This window comes from Syngnathus scovelli, chromosome 3 (assembly GCF_024217435.2).
Source record: "Syngnathus scovelli strain Florida chromosome 3, RoL_Ssco_1.2, whole genome shotgun sequence".
Classification (NCBI taxonomy): domain Eukaryota; kingdom Metazoa; phylum Chordata; class Actinopteri; order Syngnathiformes; family Syngnathidae; genus Syngnathus; species Syngnathus scovelli.
Genome location: NC_090849.1, coordinates 16,059,879 through 16,079,033, shown reverse-complemented (window position 1 = coordinate 16,079,033; position 19,155 = coordinate 16,059,879). Strand labels below are relative to the sequence as shown.

The following is a 19,155-nucleotide window of genomic DNA, read 5'->3' as shown; positions in this document are numbered from 1 at the left end:
TTTTATATGGGGTTACTGAGCTGTGCCTTATGTGTACAGTCATCCCTCGCTATATCACGGTTCACCTTTCACGGCCACACTGCTTCACAGATTTTTCTCACAGTGCATTGTGCTATGGCTTCAGAAGAAAAAGACACTACAAAGCAGAGTCAGGCCGCAGAGGCGCACTATATAGTATGTACTGATGATTAAAATTATTATTTTACGGTAGTTATCTGGAAGAAAGTGTTTACTTCTCTTTGTTAAACAAATGGCTGGGCCTGAAAACAAGTTTTGTCCTATGGTTTCAATGTTATACCTGTATAATAATGGTAAAAAAAATAATGGTTTCTACTTCACGGATTTCACTTATCACGGGTTCTTTTTGGAACGTAACCCCAGCGAAAAACGAGGGATTACTGTACTGGAAATTTACAAAACTCTGTATGCTGTGTCTGTGCTCTGATTGAGCAACTATGTTTGTATAAATGAATAAGAATATTTACACATTGATTAGATATGATAAAGTATATAAATTGGTATAAACCAATAAGAGTATGTGCACATTGCTGGTGCTCCCTCTTCAGTAGTTTGAAAAATATGCATGGAGCATGTTGTGGTTTATTAGTGCGCTACCACATCCAACATGGCGGGTGCGTTAACGTGTAATAGCAGGGTCTATGTTTTTGCTTCCTTTTTGCTTCTCACTTGCCATTTTGACAAGGCCTCCGAGAAAAGATACAATCTTACTATGTATAATGTGGGAAATTAAATTTGTTAAGAATTCGTGCTTCTCAGGTGGTATGTGACGTACAAGTTTACATCCATATTGGGAGAACTTCCGGAGCGTCAGACAGATTTTTTTTTTTCGTCAGTCAAATAAATACATATCATCTGGTCAGTGCTGTTTCTGTCCTGCTCCGACATGATGTCGTCTTTTGGGTTTCTCCTAGTGGTCGTAACGGCGTTTCTCTGCCCCGGTAAGATTAAAGGTGGAAATTTTAATGTTTGCATCGACATCACCTCAAATTCCCCTGACGGGCACTGTTGGGTATTATTCTGTACAAAATGGGGTGCGGTTTATTTACTGTCGTGGGAATGCTGAATATATGAGATTACATTTATCATCCGTGTCATTTTGTATTTTCATTTGATACAATTATCAACCTATATTTTTTGTGTCTTGGTATTCTAAGGAGACTCTATGTTCATCAAAGACCCTGTGGCATTCATTAAAGACACTTCTCTGGTAAGATTTAAAATAATGAAAGGTATTCTTATTTCATGTTTTTGTAAAGCACTTTGTTATGGCGAAAGTCGTTTTGAAATTGCTATCTAAATAAATGATCTTAAATATTTTGTTCATTACAAATGTTCTCACCGTGCCTTTAAACACATTTGGACATTAGTGATAATTATTGTTTGTGCCATCTCCTTGGAAGAAGGGCATCTGCTCAGAATGCAGCCAGATTATCCAGCTCTCTGCCAACGTGATTCCCAGCAAAGACAGTAAGGTGATGGTCATTAGCGTTTGTCTTTCAAAGAAATGTGACCCTTTCAAAATGTCCCTTTGTCTACCAATTACTTTGCACACATTCCAAGGATTGTTGCTTGAGTGCTAATTGCGTTACGGTCTGTGATTTTGCAGGAGCATGTATACCAAGCATTGCATGCACTCTGCCAGCACCTCCCAGACAAACAGGCATTGGAATGTGACTTTCAGTTGAAGATGAATTTATCCAAAATCCTGCTGCAACCATTTGGTCACGGGGTATGAGTTGTCCACTCTTGAGAGAAGTGTTCTGAATTTGAACAGTTTGGCGTCAGTTCCACAATGATGTGTTTGCCTTTTCTAGGACGGGGAAGCAACCTGCTCGGCTTTTGGACTGTGTGCTGCCCACAATGATGAGGAAGAGATGACACTTCCTCATGATGACAATGGGGAAGATGTCCCTGCGCTCACCAACACGCACGTGTGTATGATGTTACAGAAGGGAAATATTCTGTATATCAAACATGATAACCACTTGCGAAATCTAATGAGGAACTATGTATGAATGTGAGAACGGATCTGCTGGGAAAGCCAGCCTATAGAAGATGAACGCACGGGTAGGCGGGTGGACAGACCCTGGCATGTCATTTTACTTTATCGATCACTTGATCTTTTAACTCTTTTTGTTAATCAAAGATCATCGTATTATTTTGTAAGAGCAGCATTGTCATTGCATCGCATAACATTGTGCACATGGTCGGTCCTAAATTTTGTGGCAACTTCCATGTATTCCTTTTCATTTTCATCCAGGAGCAGTTCAACCCGACTTGCACCCTGTGCTTGTTCATTATCAAGAAACTGGAGACTCTTTTGCCCCAAAACATGACTGAGGTCTGTTTGTGCAGCTATTTTTGCTGTCATTCTTCGTTGTACCTATTGCCTGTCACCCGATTTCTTCTTGCAGGATGCGTTGATGAAGATCATGGACGAAGTCTGCGATCTCCTCCCTAAGAGCTACAAGGACAAATGTGACGACTTTGTTGGCACATATGGCGTACAGATTGTAGAGTTCCTGTTGTCGTCAGCTGCCCCTCACACCATATGTACACTGCTGCACGTCTGTTTGTTCAGGGACTCAACTGGCACAGGTTAGTAGCAGCTTCATTGATGATATCGCCAACTTTCTAATTAAGTTACAATCCTTTGATAACTTTCTAGAGGTGCCCGCCCCTTCGGACTGCAATTCATGCCGTACACTGGCTGCGCTGAGCCGGCTTCAACTGGGTGTCAACGCCACAAAGCCTCAGATGTCCTCTTTCCTGCAGTCTGTGTGTGGTCAACACCCAAATGCTATCCCCAAGGTATGACTCCGAGCTAAAGTCTTTCAAATCTGTTTGGCATGGGTTCAAATGGTCTTAGGTGGATAATGCCTCTGACTAGACTAGCTTCCACATTCCCCTTAAAATAGCTGTTCTATCAATTGAAGACTCAAAACTGCCTCTAGGTATCAAAGACTGTCTTAGCTCAACAGCCATGGTACCTCAATAAGCAATGAGCTATTGTGTTTTCAGTGCGAGTCATTCACCAAAATATATGGTGCTAGACTGCAGCAGGTGTTGGAAAAGCAGGCGGACCATGAAGACATTTGTGAAGTAAGTACAGAAGGCAAACCACTTCACTGGACTGACGTTACATTTGTATTGATGAGTTAGTTCTGATGCAAAAACTTTACAAGCGCAGATTGGAATCATTTTCTTTTGTCTGTCCTCCAGAGAGTCGATCTGTGTACTACAAAGAAGTCCGAGCTGGTGGGGAGCAATCCCTGCACATGGGGGCCGAGCTACTGGTGCAAAGACACAAACGCAGCTCGGAAGTGTGGCGTAAGTTATAGTCACACACCTCGCTCACTTATTAACCAGAACCAACCAGCACAAAGTGCAGGGCGAGAGCTGAATTTGTTGTTTGTTGCCAGCATGACTCTACATCTACCTAACCCATTTACCCAAAGCTAAATTACATACAATTATTTGTTTGTTTAGCCACCTGTGATCATATATTTACATTTGTCACCTTTTTAATGACGATGATGTATTTGTTCTTTCAGAACACGGCCTTCTGTGAGAAGCATGTGTGGAAGAAGTGAATAGCTTGTGATCAAATACATGCAAGTTTACACACAATCACACACTTTTGCCTTTTTTTTGTTAATTTTTTGCCTTCCTTATTTGTCTGCATGAAAACAAATAACTAACACTCAGAATTCAATTGCAACCAGCACTTGTTCAGTTGTGTTTGATCAATGAATATGGAAATGATCTTTGTGGATGATATTAAATGTCTTTAGGTTGAAAGGCAAAGTGAAGAGCTATATTTGTTCTTGCTCGGAAGGGCAAAAGAATGTTTATTTAGAAACAACATAAAAACACAAACAGTGGAAAAAATACATACGTGATTTCGATTTTTGGGTCTTGGAAAAAAATGTGTTTCTGTCTTAGGCTTCTTTTTCCCACTACGCAGCAGTGTGGTTGTTCGTGTCCTTATCACTCTCTTGTCTCTTCCAAATCTACAAGAGATGAAAATAGAATCTATAATCAATTGATGACCGAATACTACTGCAAATAAATAACTTGATTTGTTTATCCAGTGTAGCTACGAACGCAAATTACGGAATGCTGGTTAACTTCCAAGCTCTAGTTATTTCAAAAGATTCTCGGTGTTACCATTTTAAACTCATACAAGAGCAAAACTAAAATAATCTTTAATGATAGAACTGACTACAAAGGTCATTTGCACCATAGATGTAGTGTGCCTCAGGGATCTCACAATTGAACAATTGTAATTGTTTGTACAGAAGTGTAAAATGCAAATGAAGTTGAAGTCAACTTGATAGGTTCCACTGGACATTATTTGAATTTCAGACAAGTAATGATGACACTTTCACAGCCACAATTTTTGATCTATTGTGCATTTGTTGAAAAATATATACGCTTTCACTGTTAACATGACTGACAATGCTTGACTCAGCACTCATGAAATAAAAATGAAAATGACTGCAACAAATGGATAACTGTGATAAATGACACCACAGACAGCTCACCTGGATATAGGCCTCAGATAGCGTGATCATCTGGGGCAAGATGTCGATCACCTGCAGATCCTGCATCTCATACCACTTTCCAGTTCCCTGATAGAACCAATGTTTGGTCAGCAGAACCGAGTCAACACACAGATTCATACCCTCAGTATTGTACAATGAGTGCCTTGAAAAAGTATTCATACCCCTTGAACATGGTCAGATTTTCTTTCGGGATTCAATTCCCATCTTCCAATCAACTCTTCTCAACTCAAGCTTCCCTGTCCCTACTAATTAGGTGACTTCTGAACTAAACTGATGGCACTGAATGGTATTTAATGCTATCAGAGTATGAAGTTCCAGGGGTGTGAATAAGTTTTCAATCTTCAGGCTGCACTTACGTGATGCAGGACATGAATCCTGTAGGCTCCTTCAGTTGGTTTTCCATCATGCACCACATTAGCGACAAGGTCATATGTTGTGTTCTTCTCCGTGACTTGGGCTTCTTCTGTCAAGTACTCACGAAGATCTACATTCCTGATAAAGACAACACAACACTTGATCACATTTGATAGCACTTGGTTCAATAAGGACGGCCCACGTTTGGTGTTGGTTGGTGTTGGTTATATCCGATTCTTTGACTAAACTCCTTTGTCTTAGCGCAACGCTTACGTGATGGGGAAGTTGACGATGGTGGGGTTCTTTTCCACAAAGAAGTTATTCTTTGTGAACCTTTTGATGCAAAAGATGAGGTACGGTGGCAGTTTGGTCAACTGGAACCTTTTCAGGAAGTTCTCCTTGTATGTTTTGTACTCCTGGAGACACACCAGACAAGGGGCTGCTTTTAGAACACCGATTGAGCATCAGCAAACAATTTCAACACGAGTCACGAGTTCCTATTCACGACGTGACACTATGCAAATATCTTAACTGCAAAAAAAAAAAAAAATACATGCACAATTGCTGTATAAGGGAAGTTGTGTTTTTGAGAATTGGATCCCTTTAGTGTCAAATCTCTTTTTGGCAATGACTTTTTGTCCTATCACACAATCTCCACAGATGAATCGTTACCTTCTCGGTGCTGCCATTGAACTTGCCCAGGATGTTGAAGAGAGGGACTTGTGGGATGATAAGCTGCTCCTTCTCATCCTTGTATAAGGGGGCAGTTGGCAGGTCAAGGGTCAAGAACAAGAATGTGGACTCCGACATCTGCTCCTGGTACTCGTCGGATAGGAGCAGCGCGTCCTTTTCCTCTGGTGTCTGGAAATATTGAAACATCATGAGGATTCATTAAATAAGTGAAAATGCAGTAGAAATGGTCAAGTGGAGTGTCGGACATTACAGCCCCAAACAGTCCTTCATAAATTTCAAGGGAAAGTTTGTGTGACTATTTGCATTTCCACGTTTCCCTTGTTTGGATGGTTAAATGACAGGTGGGCAAAGTATGGCCTGCTCTGTTCTTTAAATCAGGCCCACCAATCCCCACAATCAGTTGACTTTTTTCATATGCGTTTATTAATTATTTTTAGTCAGGCGAATATTTAAGTATTCATTTACCACTTTAAAATAGTTTGTCAGTTGATTCATGGTAAATTAGAAAAATATAGGGTATGGTGAAAAATACATACGTATATTTTATATACATTTATTCTGATTTGTTAAGGCAATTATAATTAAATATTTTATAAATAATATGAGGCGGCTCGGTGGAGCACTGGTTAGCACGTCCGCCTCACAGTTAGGAGGGTGCGGGTTCGATTCCACCTCCAGCCCTCCCTGTGTGGAGTTTGCATGTTCTCCCCGGGCCCGCGTGGGTTTTCTCCGGGCACTCCGGTTTCCTCCCACATCCCAAAAACATGCTTGGTAGGCCGATTGATCACTCCAAATTGTCCCTAGGTGTGAGTGCGTGTGCGAATGGTTGTTTGTCTCTGTGTGCCCTGCGATTGGCTGGCAACCGGTTCAGGGTGTCCCCCGCCTACTGCCCGATGACGGCTGGGATAGGCTCCAGCACGCCCGCGACCCCCGTGGGGACTAAGCGGTTCAGAAAATGGATGGATGGATGGATGGATGTGTAGTTGACTGACCAGATCTGGGTGTGGTAGCTTCTTTGAGAAGATCCGCATTGAGCCTTGGAACGCTTTTGTTAGGATTGCTAGATAGCAGAAAAACATGATTTGATTGAGGAGTTGATTTCATTGATGATTTAAAACATGACAATAAAATAGCACTTGTGTTTTCCTTCCCACTCACTTGGCTTCTTCTTTGTACCTCCGAGAGCGCCGTGCAGCGCATTCAAAAACCATGTCATGAAGTCCACAGCGTCTCCTACAGAGCACACATCACAGGCTTACAGTCAACTCCATAGATAGGCAAGTCATTCCATCACTATTGTTCCCAACTGAAAGCACCAAATTCCGACCTTGCTTGGTGATTTGGAAGTTCTTCTTACTGCACAGCACAACGGCCTGGAGCATCTCATGAGGAGACACATGGGCCTTGAAGTTTCTCGGATTCCAAAGTTTGCGCATCAGCTCACCAAAACGCTGCACCAGGAGGAACATGATGTCCCCCGGGGGTCTGCGGATCCCTCGATAGTTTTCCTCCTCAAGAAAGTAGTTCCTCAATGGCGGGACATTGGAAAAGGCCTTGAAGATACAAAGCAGTTAAGTACAATTGCGGCCTCTCAGGAATTGGTGTGCCATAGAATGAAGACATATTAATACCTGTAAGACCACATTGGCATAGTCATTGGCTTTAATGTTGTTGAGGCCAACGATGCCCGGCAGGTAAGTCGTTCCGTCGTAGGCTCTGTAAAGTTTTCCCTGCTTGTCCAAACCCGAGATGTGCTGCTTGGTGAATGTTGGTTTCAGAACATACTGTGAAAGGTAAAATAGTGGCAAACAAATGATGATGCAGAATCACAGAAGTAAATGCTCACCCACACCTGCAATTCTTGTGATTTTTTTTTTCCCTAGCCATAATTTTGTTTTTGCTAGACATTCACTGGTGTGAATTGATATTCGCACTTTGAATCAATTAGTCAGAAGAAAAAAAAAAATCATGTTTTTGTGCGCTAACATCATTGTTAACCATGGCCCATGTCTGTGGGAGAAAAGAAAATCTGATGGGAGCAGGGCCGAGCTGGACATCAGCAAAACTTAATTTGACTAAACTTGGCCTGATATCCAAAGTCAGCTCTAAAACATGGATGGATGTTATTCTTGGTCCTCAGTGAGCAACTCACCGTAATGTCTTCTAGTGATGAGTCAATGATCTCATAGTTGTCAGGCAGACAATAAAACTTGAGAGTGTGCAGGTTGAGGAACACATGGTGGGTGAACTGGACACTATGGGTGTACGCATGGGATTTCAAACCTCGACCTACAAGGGAGGCAAGTAGCATGTAAGTACATCTTAAAAACTAGAAAGCGATGTTTCATTGAAATAATGCACATTACCTTGAAAGTACTTGCCACATATGAGGCAGGCGTACACGTTGATGTGTGACAGGGAGATGGAGCAGAGCTTCTCAAAGTCAAAGTCCAGCACACTCCTGAAGGACAAACACAGAAAATGATGAGCTGAGCTAGTGGACATGATGGCACCGAGATTTGCGTAGGACTGAATGCATCTTGCCTGTTTATGGTGTCAAGATACGGACAGTGGCGGCTTCTTCGGTCCTCTGCAACACGACCTCGTCCTTTTTTGACTGGCACTAAGACATGAAATGAAGCAAATGTGAAATGTTTCATTCATCTCACGCTTCTAACCGGCTACCCAAACATGCTAATCAGCAAGACCATCAGATACTAGATAGGAGACAATTTTTGTAAATTATTTTGTGCTTTTTTTGTTTAAAATATATGCTTACATTATGTGGGCCTGGGTAAACCCTATTAAAACTACTGCGATTTGGAATATATATTTGACGTTAGCCACGAGCTAATCTACAGCCAGAATGAATGTTGTAACTTGTTTTCCCCCACCTTCCTCGTTGTCTTCATCATCCAGATCATCATCTCTTTCTCGCTTCAGAGTATCCATTGCAGTTATCATAATGTAAGTTATTGGTCCAAACAGAGCGAATTTACCACCATAAACTTTGTTTCACACAAACCAATCGGTCGAACACGATATGCGTCGGAGCCCGCCGTGCTACGTCACTCAATGCGACGGACAGGAGCCACAAAATCTAAACAAGAGTTTACATAAATACTCACCAATAGAAAGTATATTATTTTGTAAAACAAGTGAAATTACACTTATTACGAGACAGGTTTAATTTTGATACACTCTAAAGTCGTTTTTTTATTATTATTAAAAATTGTTCACGTTTAATATTGACCCCGGAAGTGCTTAGTCTGTCATCCACTTACTAGCAGTTATCCATGTAGCTTTTTGTCTTTTTGCATTATTGACGTAAACATACTGCCACGTTCGTGGACCATGTCTGATGAAATGGATATTTTTAGAGACGAAGAAGCACACGACTTGAAGTACAAACGCGCGGGGCGTTTGGACATGAGCCACGGCTTCCTGCACCATATCCGCAGGAACCAGATTGCCAGGTGTCTACGGCTGAGCTAACGTTAGCGGCTACAATGTTAGCAAATTCGATAATGGTCCTCCATTCATTCATTCGCAGAGAGTCTCAACAAATTAATAGAGTAATGAAAATCCTCAGGGTAGTCATTTCTACTTAATTACGTCTTATATACAGCTAAATACAAGGACGCACATTACTTGAGTCGTAGTTTTTGGTTCGATATCACACAGACAAGCAGTAGTGGCATGTTTTTGAGAGGGGACGTAGCACGTTATGCTAAAGAAGTATTCAATTGGTGCACGATCAAATGGAATGCTCTGTTTGTGTGTATGTGCCCGGCGATTGACTGGCGGTCCTTCCAGGGAGAACCCTCAAGCTCTTTACTCACCCGTGACCCTAAAAAGAACAAGTGCTTTTGAAATCGAGTGGCAGGACAATCTGTGACTATTCTTGGCTGTCTTTTCCTCCAAGAGATGACTACGACAGAGAGGTAAAGTTAGCCAAAGAATCTCAACGACGAAGACACACCACAACTCCTCAACGACCAAGGCGCCCTGACATTCAGGTTTACCATCCCAGACAAAGACGTAAAGCATTTTCATAATTGAGTTTTTTTTAGATGCTCATCTAGGTCAAGTGAAAGTCACAACTTCTAATGTTCTAGATGAATCTGAACCTCAGGCGAGCACCGAGGCCGAAGAGTGGAATGAGAGTGGCTCAAGTACTGAGACAGAGATGCAGGGAACTGAACTCTTTTGGCTTGACTATCAGGCGGACTCGGGGACTGTCACATCCTTCCTTGTGCACAAGGTGGCTGAACCGTCCTCTGTGCTAATTGCGTACACGCTCATTTTTCATTGCTTATTAATCTGTTTCTCTGTTCCCCTAGGATGATAAACCAGCGAGAGTGGTAGAACGCGTTGCTGAAAAGAACGCCCTGGATTCGGCCATGAGGGCGGTCCTGGAGGTTCGGATTCGAAAGGAAATGGACAAAAGAAGAGATAAACGCTGAGGGAGCAATGGAAGAGTGTAGTTTGCAACAGGCAAAGACTCGCCTGCAACGTCATCATCCTGATTAGCAGGAAGGCTGCAGACAGAGCTGGCGTGAAAGAAGACATGGAGGATTGTGTCAAGTCGGCGAGCAGATATCCGATCCGCATTCCTGTTGGGTTTCAAAAAGAAGGACGTACAGTCGAGAGCAGTCGTAGCTGCATTTCACTGGGGAGTGTTGTGCACGTTAATGGTACATGTCTCGATGACAAAGAAAAAAAAAAAAAAAGAAACGAGAACATTTCCTCTGTAATTGTTAGCCTTTCAGGTTTGAATAAAGTGCTGAAAGTGGTAGCACCAGTGTGTGAATTTTAGCCTTTACCATGTAACTATTTTATTTCATTACCTCTAGTATTGTAATTTATTTTGTTTTGTTGTCATGTATTTTTATGGACAACTTTTTTCACCTACAATTTTTTTTGCTCTAAATGTATCACAGTGCAACTTTTAGAGTAAATAGCATTACAATGTATTTTGTTTCTACATGGCATACTGCCAATAAATGGCATGCAAACATTTCTTTTCTAACCATCAATTCTGTTTCAAGTGTTCTTTGATAACGTTAACGACCGATAGACATGTCATTACGGGTTTTCTCCAGCAGGTGGCGAAATAAGTCAATGTTCTTGCACAGGAGTTGTCAAATGTTTTAAAATGACCCAGAAGCACCCACGATGCTTTTTAATAAATATTGTTTCGCCGTGTTCTTAATGAGTTGTTCTTAATTGTGATCATCATGCTGCTGTGTCATTTCACTTTACATAGCACAGGCATTTCTCATCATTGGAATAACTTTACAAGTCTGAACCTGTCAGTTGTTTCAAACTTATTTTAGTTTCAAACTTGCTTTAGTTGCATACTTTAAGTTCCCTAAAGCACAGGTCCCAACCTGCCTATAGTACGACTTAAGAATGTTGAGCTGTCCCAGAAGTAACATTGCATGCGATTTTGTGACGGGCATGAACAATAAACCTGACATTTACTCTGAAGTGAACTGACAAAAACTATGCGGACTGGTCTTGTTAGGCCTTGTGGTTTGCCAAGCTTCAAGAATGTTATGCAAAACTTTCTCATGGAGGATCCAGATGTGCTCCACTATTGGTGGGAAAGAGACACACCTCTTCTTGAGTTACACTTCTCAACCAGCATGTGACTTGGCCAGCAACTGACTAATGCATTCCCCTGGAGCCTCCTCGAGCTTGCCACCATTCATGCTGGCTGCAGCAATTGGATTCGATTCTTGTCAGGGCACTAAGTATTGTTGTAACATGCAACTGCTGCTTATTCATCACATTTTCTCTCACACATTTTGTTAACCTGCTTTTGAACAAAGAATTGTAATGGAATTCACATTGTAGATCAGTAAAATATTATGCAAAGTAATTGTGTACTATATAATACAATGGACACGATACTATTGTCCATATATTCTGTAAAACATTACGCACCAGCAGATCTTTTAGATTCTAAAATAAACTCTGGAATAATTCATTTTGGTGGTGTAAAAAGTCCTAAATGTTACTGGGATACCTGGAGTGATCAAATATATATATATGCATGCGTGTTGGATCTCACTCTTTCACAAGATATCACGCCATGAAAAAATATTACATCAGCTGTCAACCTTAAGCCTGCAGTAAATGTCACTGACCTCGAGAAAATATTTGGCCCGAGTGCGCACTTATGTCGCTGCATGGTGCTGATCGTGCTGCGAGTGACCCAGCAGTCCCATGAGGCCTTTCGATGGCAATTGTAGCTCTTTGATTCTCTATGACAGCAGGAAGGCACTAGGCCATAGGCCCCGGACTTGGGGGAAAAAAACCTGAAAAACATTTAAAAAAAAAAAAAAACCCAAAGATAATAATGCATGGTTTGACATTAAAACTGAAAGCCGCTTCAAGAGGAAAGTACTATTCAGAACATGTCTGAATGAGCGGTCTCCTCGATCCCTGTGCTTTATTCATAAAAGTTCGAGTGGAGTTTCCCATTCAAGGCTGCAACATTGTAACCCCACACTGGTTGCGACTGGTTAAAAATAGACGTTTGAGTGAGCCATTGCAGTTGTGGCAATGCAAAGCCACTGTATTTACACTGTAAGGAGGGCAGTCAGAATGTGATGACGTACTTGTCCGCAAATATACTGTAGCCTGATATGCTGTTGCAGTAGTGATCCGACTTTATATGCAAAGCCATCTGTTTGTGACATGATATAAATTTTGATCAATGACATTGAAATAAAAGGCCAACAGGGTCAAATGTCTGCTTCAATGCTGTAAAGTCTGCAAACCTGCTTCAGCGTCGCAGGTGAGCAAAGCATGCAAAGTAACATTTTCTCAGTTAACTAATGTTTACTGTGTTTTAGGTTTCATTATTTGCCTCCCAGGAGACTGGCTAAAGATGAAAACATTGTTCAACCAAGACTAACTTAATTTGGTAGTTTAGCATGTTACTAGAAATTTTGAGTGAAGTTCTTCTTACTGAAGTTCAAACTAGTGCGAGTAGTTTTTGACTTCATTCCACTCTGCATTGAAAATTAGACAGTTTCATAACAGTAATTGTGATAAAACATAACATGTTTGATCCTCCCGCAATTGATTAGTATTAATTATGCGGCCTGGGGAAAAACATCTTGGCAAAGATATTCCAAAGCAGGCAACATCTTTGTCCAAATGCTCCATGACTAAGTCTAAAGAAACTAAATCCAAGCTGTTCTCTGGCTAAGAAAGAGAAAATAGTTGACCCAAACAACAGCTGTTGCCCAGTTTCTCCCTAACAACTTTCGTGACCACGAGACCATGTGAAACTGGGACTGTTGTGTCTTTCTTTGTTCACAGATTAAATGTGTCCCCAGGGAAGGATCTCTACGTAGAAACATTCTCATTCCAGTTTGAATTAGAGGAAGTTCCCTGAATAAAAACAAATACACAAGTGAGTGCACCTGACAAATAAGACCTGAAGGGCTTGAAGCAAAACTATCCTTTCATGCTTTTTGCTATTTGTTCAGTTTCTGCTTACTAATTTGACAAATATATTTCTTTCTTTCCATGTTCAGTTTCTGCTTACTAATTTGACAAATATTTTTCCTTTCTTCAATGTTTACTCTTAATCCTACAAGTTTGCCCTACAAGATAACACCTATACTTACATTTCATAAATAACTTATCAATAAATTATCATTTGAAGTTTGACAGCTAATGTTCAAGTGACACCAGCGGTAGTTTTTACGTGAACATTTAAATGTAATCTCAACAAATTTGTACATTCAAAATTAATTGCTGAGACATTGCAGGTTGCAAGTATCTTGTTTATTACGGAGCACGAGGAGTGCTCTATCTAAACATGAAACACATTACAAGAAAGAGCTACGTATTCTTGACAGAAGCACATTTGTGTGTCAGGAGTGTGGAAGAAAAGCAAAAGGGAAAGAACTAGAAAAGGCACGTTTACACTTACTGTAGCCAACAATAATGACCTGCAATAAGAGCACTACTTTGGATGGCCATGTAAACAAGGTTGGTTTCTCTGTACTACACCAATCAATTGTTGCCATCGCACTGATGAGGATTTGTGAGAGCCAAAGATTTGCAGATGGTTTCAGATTATATTAAAAAAAAAAAAAAAATCAGCATATCTTAAGAAAAAAAAACAACAGTATTTGTGCGGTCCAAATATAAAAACATTTGCTATTTGGAGAGGCAACCCAAAGCTTTTCTGTACAACACTCTGGAGCCTCAACAAATGATCAAGTCAAAAGGAATTCTAGATTCAGTAACCAAGTGTTTTAAAGCTGCCATCTGAAAGCTCAGCTTCTCTGTATCCACACTGAGCTCCAGAGAACAAATAAATAGTATTGACATTGGATATCCAATAAGTCTAACAAACTTCACCAGGATATATAGATGGGAAGCCAGGTTTCTCTGTAAGTACACCTGCCATAAATACACCTGATGAGTGCATGGGGCCTAATCGTTAGATTTGTCACCCCCCCCCCCCCCCCACCCACTTAAAAAAAGACTGTTTAAAAATAACGGAATCCAAATGTTTCATCGCTATGTTCATCCAACACCTCTGCAGACCAGAGCAGCGACATAGCAGCCTCTGACTTTTCTGTATGACGTCAGAAAACAGCAAAGGTCTGCAGTGGCATGTGAGCCATTCATTTCATAGAAGAGCTTGAAGGTGCGACAATTGGCAGCTCTTCGGCATGCAATGCATAGCATTTTTTTTTTTTTAGTTAACAGCGGCAACCTTTCAATCAATTCCATTTCATTGTGCCACTCTAGCATCCTCCATTAAGAAAATGAGCAATGCTAGCAAAAAAAAAAAACAAATATCAAGACCATCAGGTGAGGGACCAAAGAGGAATGTTGCTCAGTAAGATCAGAGGACCTTCCAAAACGACGAGATGAAGATTTACCTCGCAGGTCATTCTGGCTCCTCTTGCAGTAGCACCAGTGAGTGAAGGCCAACTACAGAAATGACACCAAGACTTTCCAAACCGACAACTCAACTAGTCTAGACCCATGTTAAAAAGATGAGGACTTCAGCAGATCAGGCTCTAGCACAGTAATGAGCAAAAAGAATAATGGACATGTTCTTGGAACCACAAAGTAAAAGAAAAAAAAATGAGGAAAAAAAAGAGAATGATTTCATGAATAATGCAAAGACAGAGGACAAGTGGTAAATGATGACTCAATTGAGAGAAAGAGGGGGAGGGAGGGAGAGCGAGAAAGACAGCGAAGGGCATTTCACCCCCTGAATCTTGGAGGCTTCTCTGTAGTATACACCAACAAGCCTGGGGGCGAAAAGCTTAACAGATTTAGTATTTGAGCTTTTTGGGAACCTCCCATGGGAAGGAGTCACGGCCAAAGTGGCCATAGGCTGCCGTCCTCTGATACAAGGGCTTCTTCAGATCCAGATCCCTAAAATACATAATCAACAGGTTTAGCAGCTACCAAACACACATTCAACTTCACACAAGCCAAACTCAGTGAAGGTCGAGAGTCATTTTGTACCTCGTTTGTGAAAATTGTGGGAGAAAATAAAATTCATGACTTACCGCACCTACCATCGTTTCCTCCCTGCAACGTGGTAACTTCCAACTTCCCAAAACTAATTCTTAGTTCTCACCATGCAACTCTGAGCTAAGACCGCGGTCGACTAAATTCCTACGTAACTACATGAAGCCGAGAGCACAGCTCTCATACAAAGAAAAGAATGAAAAGAAAAGAAACTCCGATGCGAGGGAACATCTGGGGGCTTGACTCGTACATTACCTGACAATGACTCCGGGTCGAAGGTCAAAGTTCTTCTTGACGATGTCCAGCAGCTCCCGTTCACTCTTGCTGGAGGTCCCATAGTGGAAGATGGAAATTGAAAGGGGGTGGGCAACTCCTATAGCATAGGACACCTAACGCAGCATACAAGAAACATGAGCAAGACCATTTAAACGTGGAAGGTGACAGAAACTTCCAGTCTCAAAATGGCTGCAGTCTAGCGGCTAACTGACCTGAACCAGCACTCTCCTGCAGAGCTCAGCTTTCACCAACGACTTGGCAACCCAACGTGCGGCGTACGCAGCAGAGCGGTCCACTTTGGTGTAATCTTTGCCAGAAAAAGCTCCGCCTCCGTGGGCTCCCCAGCCGCCGTAAGTGTCGACAATTATCTTACGCCCCGTCAGTCCGGCGTCGCCCTGTGAAAATGCAGCGACGACGCGTCGATGGGTGAACAACGGTCAAGTCAGGATGCGTTGGAATTATGCACACCTACCTGAGGCCCGCCAATGACAAATCTGCCACTAGGCTGAAGGTGGTAGATGGTGTCATCATCCAAATAATTACACGGAACCACAGACTTGATGACTTTTTCCTTGAGGGCGTCTCTCATCTCTTCAAGGCCAATCTCCTCATCATGCTGAACGGAGATGACAATTGTGTGGACACGCACCGGAAGCATGGCGCCGCAGTCATGACGATACTGCACGGTAACCTGAGAGGCAAGAAAAGAGAATGAATGTTAAACTACCATAGAATCTTCTAGTGCCGCAAGTAAAGATTTGAATAATCCATGAATCAATTAAAAAGCTTTTAACATCCATTACTTTACTCAAAAACAGGACCTTCATTTATATTTTCCGCACCGACAATTTGAAATCATTTCAGTTCACTATTAACTGCTGACAAACTGAAATTAAAAAGTAAATCGCTTATCAAAAATCATTGTCAATTAATTTAGAAAGGGATTCGTTGTTGATTCATCGCTACCCCTCTAAATCTAATACAGACACCGTCTTTATAGCACAAGTAACTTCTGTTACCAATAAAAATAGTAGGATGTTCTAAGTCACTAAAGTGGATCAAAGTGAGGTGAGGTGCATCCGTGGCTTCCTCCTCTCCCTTCCATTCTCCTGTGCATGATCCTTAGGGTAAAGTTTTGCAATCTCTGCGCTAGATAAATAGAACAGATCACTACCTGTGTCTTTGAATCAGGTCGGAGCCATGGCAGAGTGCCGTTACGTCGAAGCTCAGCTATCTTGGCATTGAGTTTGTGAGCGAGCACAATTGTGAGAGGCATGCACTCCTTTGTCTCGTCTGTGGCATATCCAAACATCAAGCCCTTCAAAGTGGGGAGACAACACTCTGTCATGTTCAAGTATCATTTTAGGACAACAGAACTCTGACTAAGACCATGAGTAGAAAACTGACCTGGTCGCCAGCTCCAACGTCTTCTTCATTGCGGTCAACGTGGACACCCTGAGCAATGTCAGGAGACTGCTGCTCCAAGGCCACAAGGACATTGCAGGTCTTGTAGTCAAAGCCTGCACACAAAAAACACAACATTGAGATGATGTCATCTACTATTTATTAAAATGCATCAATTTGTGAGCTGTTCCGGAATTCAGGAATAGTGGCGCCTCCCCCAACAAAAAGAAAACTGTCATTCAGGAACAGTCAAACACCTTTAGCAGAGTCGTCATAGCCAATCTGGCGAATAGTGTCCCGTACGATTCTCTGGTAATCCACCGTAGCTCGTGAGGTCACTTCACCTGCCAACAGGACCATACCCGTCTTGGCAACCGTCTCTGTTGAAACACACATCCTCTGTTAGAATGATGTAATCAAAACTAACATATGCTACACGTTATTATGGTCGAAAATAGTCTTACCACAGGCAACTTTGGCATCTGGATCTTGCTTGAGGTGAGCGTCAAGGACCGCATCACTGATTTGATCGCAGATTTTGTCTGAAAACACAATCAATTACAAGGTTACAGCGAAACACAGGAGCATTGCAGAGTGCAGCCCACGTGCTCGGTGGGAGTGGCCCAACAAGCGCAAGAGCCGCCATTTCAAACACGTGCACATGTGGTGGGGGCCCACTGCTAACAGGTAACGGGGAAGGCAACCCGAAAAGGCACGCCACTGCCCCACAATCTCGGCTTTGTTCGAGGTTTCTTCTTAACATGGACTTTTCCATTTTTGCAAGTTCACGCTGTGCTCGGTTGGCATCTCAGATATGCGAGGAGCCAGCGTTGTTCTACACGTAATGCCAGCGTTGTTCTAGACTTAATATAAATCAAATTTCTTGTGTAATTCTGCCTTTGAAGTGGCGCTATACAAAAACAATGTCATGTTCTGTTAATAAAGTGACTCATTCACTAAAAACAGTAAAACTCCTTATCATTCGCATGTTGTTAGCTTCTTATCTAACCGACATGCACAGGCATAGTGATTACTCAACCTCATCTCGAACAAAAATTGGTTATAACAAAAGACTCGGAATATATAAAATTTTGGAAGTGCCGCAATCTGTACTGAAAATTCATGTTTGGACGCACCAAATCCATAGTGCTATTGGAGCCACGATTAGCAAGATAGCTTTGACGCATGTGGCTCAAAGCGCCGGCCGGCCGGCCCCTCAATTCCTCATCTTACATTGAGACACGAATATGATACACGACCTTTGTAGTTAAACGGCGATTCTGTATTACAGTTAGCATTACGCAGGCTAATTACGTAAAAGTAGGCTAGAAGGTCAGCGTGTACTTACCGGGATGCCCTTCTCCGACAGATTCCGAGGTGAACAAGAAGCAGTCCTCGTCAATGACAGAGTTGTGAAAACCATTCATCTGGCCGTTCATCATCGTTCACGACTAATGATTGTGAAGAGACCAAAGAGGGTGTAACAGCGGAAATATCAACAAAGGGAGTGTGTTTGGACTGGCAACGCTGACGACGGTGGGTAGCCCTCGTTTTCTGGACAGGTCCTCGCAGTCTAAGTAATCCTCATGGCGCCCTGCTCGGATATTTATGCCATGAAGTCAGTAGACATGACGTCAAAAGAAGTGGGCCATACCAATGACGTGACTGAAGGGGTGTAGCAGTCCTTACTTCCAAGTACTTAGCATGCTCTCCTGAATAAAGTTAGAGTAAGGACAAATGTTTTTTTTTTTTTTGTTTATTATTCGTGAACTATGGGGACTTTTTACGGAAGAGGATTAGGGCCAGTGAAGAAAAAAAGGGGGGTGACAGGATTCTGACTTTTTTCCCCTCAGAATTCTGACTTTAAACTGAGAATTCCCACTTTAAAGCTTTTAAGTGACTTTCTGACTTTTAAGTCAGGATTCTGACTTCATTCTCAGAATTCTGACTTTCAAGTGGGAATTCTGACTTTATTCACAGAATTCTGACTTTAAAATGGGAACTCTCACTATAAAGTCAGAATTCTGAGAATAAAGTCAGAAAATGAGAATTCCCACTTTATTCCTTTAAAGTGGGAATTATCACTTTTAAATCAGAATTCTGAGAATAAAGTCAGAAAATGAGAATTCCCACTTTATTCCTTTAAAGTGGTAATTCTCACTTTAAAGTTAGAATTCTGAGGAAAAAAAGTCAGAATCCTGTTACTCCCCTTTTTTTTCTTCACTGGCCCTAATCCTCTTCCGTAGGACTTGGGTTTTGCACTGTAATAGAATTTTCCACAACTAACTTGTTGGCTGTTGTAAACACAAAGAAA

The 19,155-nt window shown here is 41.7% G+C and overlaps 4 protein-coding genes across 5 annotated transcripts; 2 read left to right on the top strand and 2 right to left on the bottom strand.

Annotated features, from left to right (window-relative positions):
* The first annotated feature begins 723 nt into the window (after positions 1–723).
* sftpbb (surfactant protein Bb) lies at positions 724–4,531 on the top strand. Of its 2 annotated transcripts, none has more exons than XM_049762131.2 (11): positions 724–959; positions 1,176–1,228; positions 1,425–1,493; positions 1,628–1,750; positions 1,836–1,952; positions 2,282–2,362; positions 2,436–2,619; positions 2,690–2,832; positions 3,043–3,123; positions 3,244–3,351; positions 3,576–4,531. In XM_049762131.2, exons 1-11 carry the CDS (start codon positions 905–907, stop codon positions 3,612–3,614), a joined length of 1,053 nt encoding a protein of 350 aa, XP_049618088.1. In that variant the 5' UTR covers positions 724–904; the 3' UTR covers positions 3,615–4,531. The 2 variants fall into 2 exon arrangements, with proteins under 2 accessions (XP_049618088.1, XP_049618087.1); XM_049762130.2 differs by having other exon boundaries at positions 729–959; positions 1,422–1,493.
* usp39 (ubiquitin specific peptidase 39) lies at positions 3,842–8,721 on the bottom strand. Its single transcript, XM_049762128.2, has 13 exons — positions 8,531–8,721; positions 8,181–8,259; positions 8,003–8,097; positions 7,789–7,925; positions 7,268–7,420; positions 6,964–7,189; positions 6,795–6,869; positions 6,629–6,696; positions 5,616–5,804; positions 5,217–5,359; positions 4,946–5,081; positions 4,569–4,655; positions 3,842–4,034 (listed from the first exon to the last, which is right to left on the bottom strand). Exons 1-13 carry the CDS (start codon positions 8,598–8,600, stop codon positions 3,981–3,983), a joined length of 1,512 nt encoding a protein of 503 aa, XP_049618085.1. The 5' UTR covers positions 8,601–8,721; the 3' UTR covers positions 3,842–3,980.
* A 170-nt stretch (positions 8,722–8,891) lies between these two features.
* Positions 8,892–10,851, top strand: c3h2orf68 (chromosome 3 C2orf68 homolog). The gene is made up of 4 exons (XM_049762132.2): positions 8,892–9,112; positions 9,562–9,677; positions 9,755–9,900; positions 9,980–10,851. Exons 1-4 carry the CDS (start codon positions 8,991–8,993, stop codon positions 10,100–10,102), a joined length of 507 nt encoding a protein of 168 aa, XP_049618089.1. The 5' UTR covers positions 8,892–8,990; the 3' UTR covers positions 10,103–10,851.
* A 2,572-nt stretch (positions 10,852–13,423) lies between these two features.
* On the bottom strand, positions 13,424–18,442 carry mat2ab (methionine adenosyltransferase 2Ab). Its single transcript, XM_049762129.2, has 9 exons — positions 18,190–18,442; positions 17,306–17,383; positions 17,099–17,221; positions 16,845–16,957; positions 16,612–16,755; positions 15,910–16,128; positions 15,650–15,832; positions 15,417–15,550; positions 13,424–15,062 (listed from the first exon to the last, which is right to left on the bottom strand). The coding sequence occupies exons 1-9, from the start codon at positions 18,281–18,283 to the stop codon at positions 14,960–14,962; spliced, it is 1,191 nt and encodes a 396-aa protein (XP_049618086.1). The 5' UTR covers positions 18,284–18,442; the 3' UTR covers positions 13,424–14,959.
* Between the last annotated feature and the right edge of the window lie 713 nt (positions 18,443–19,155).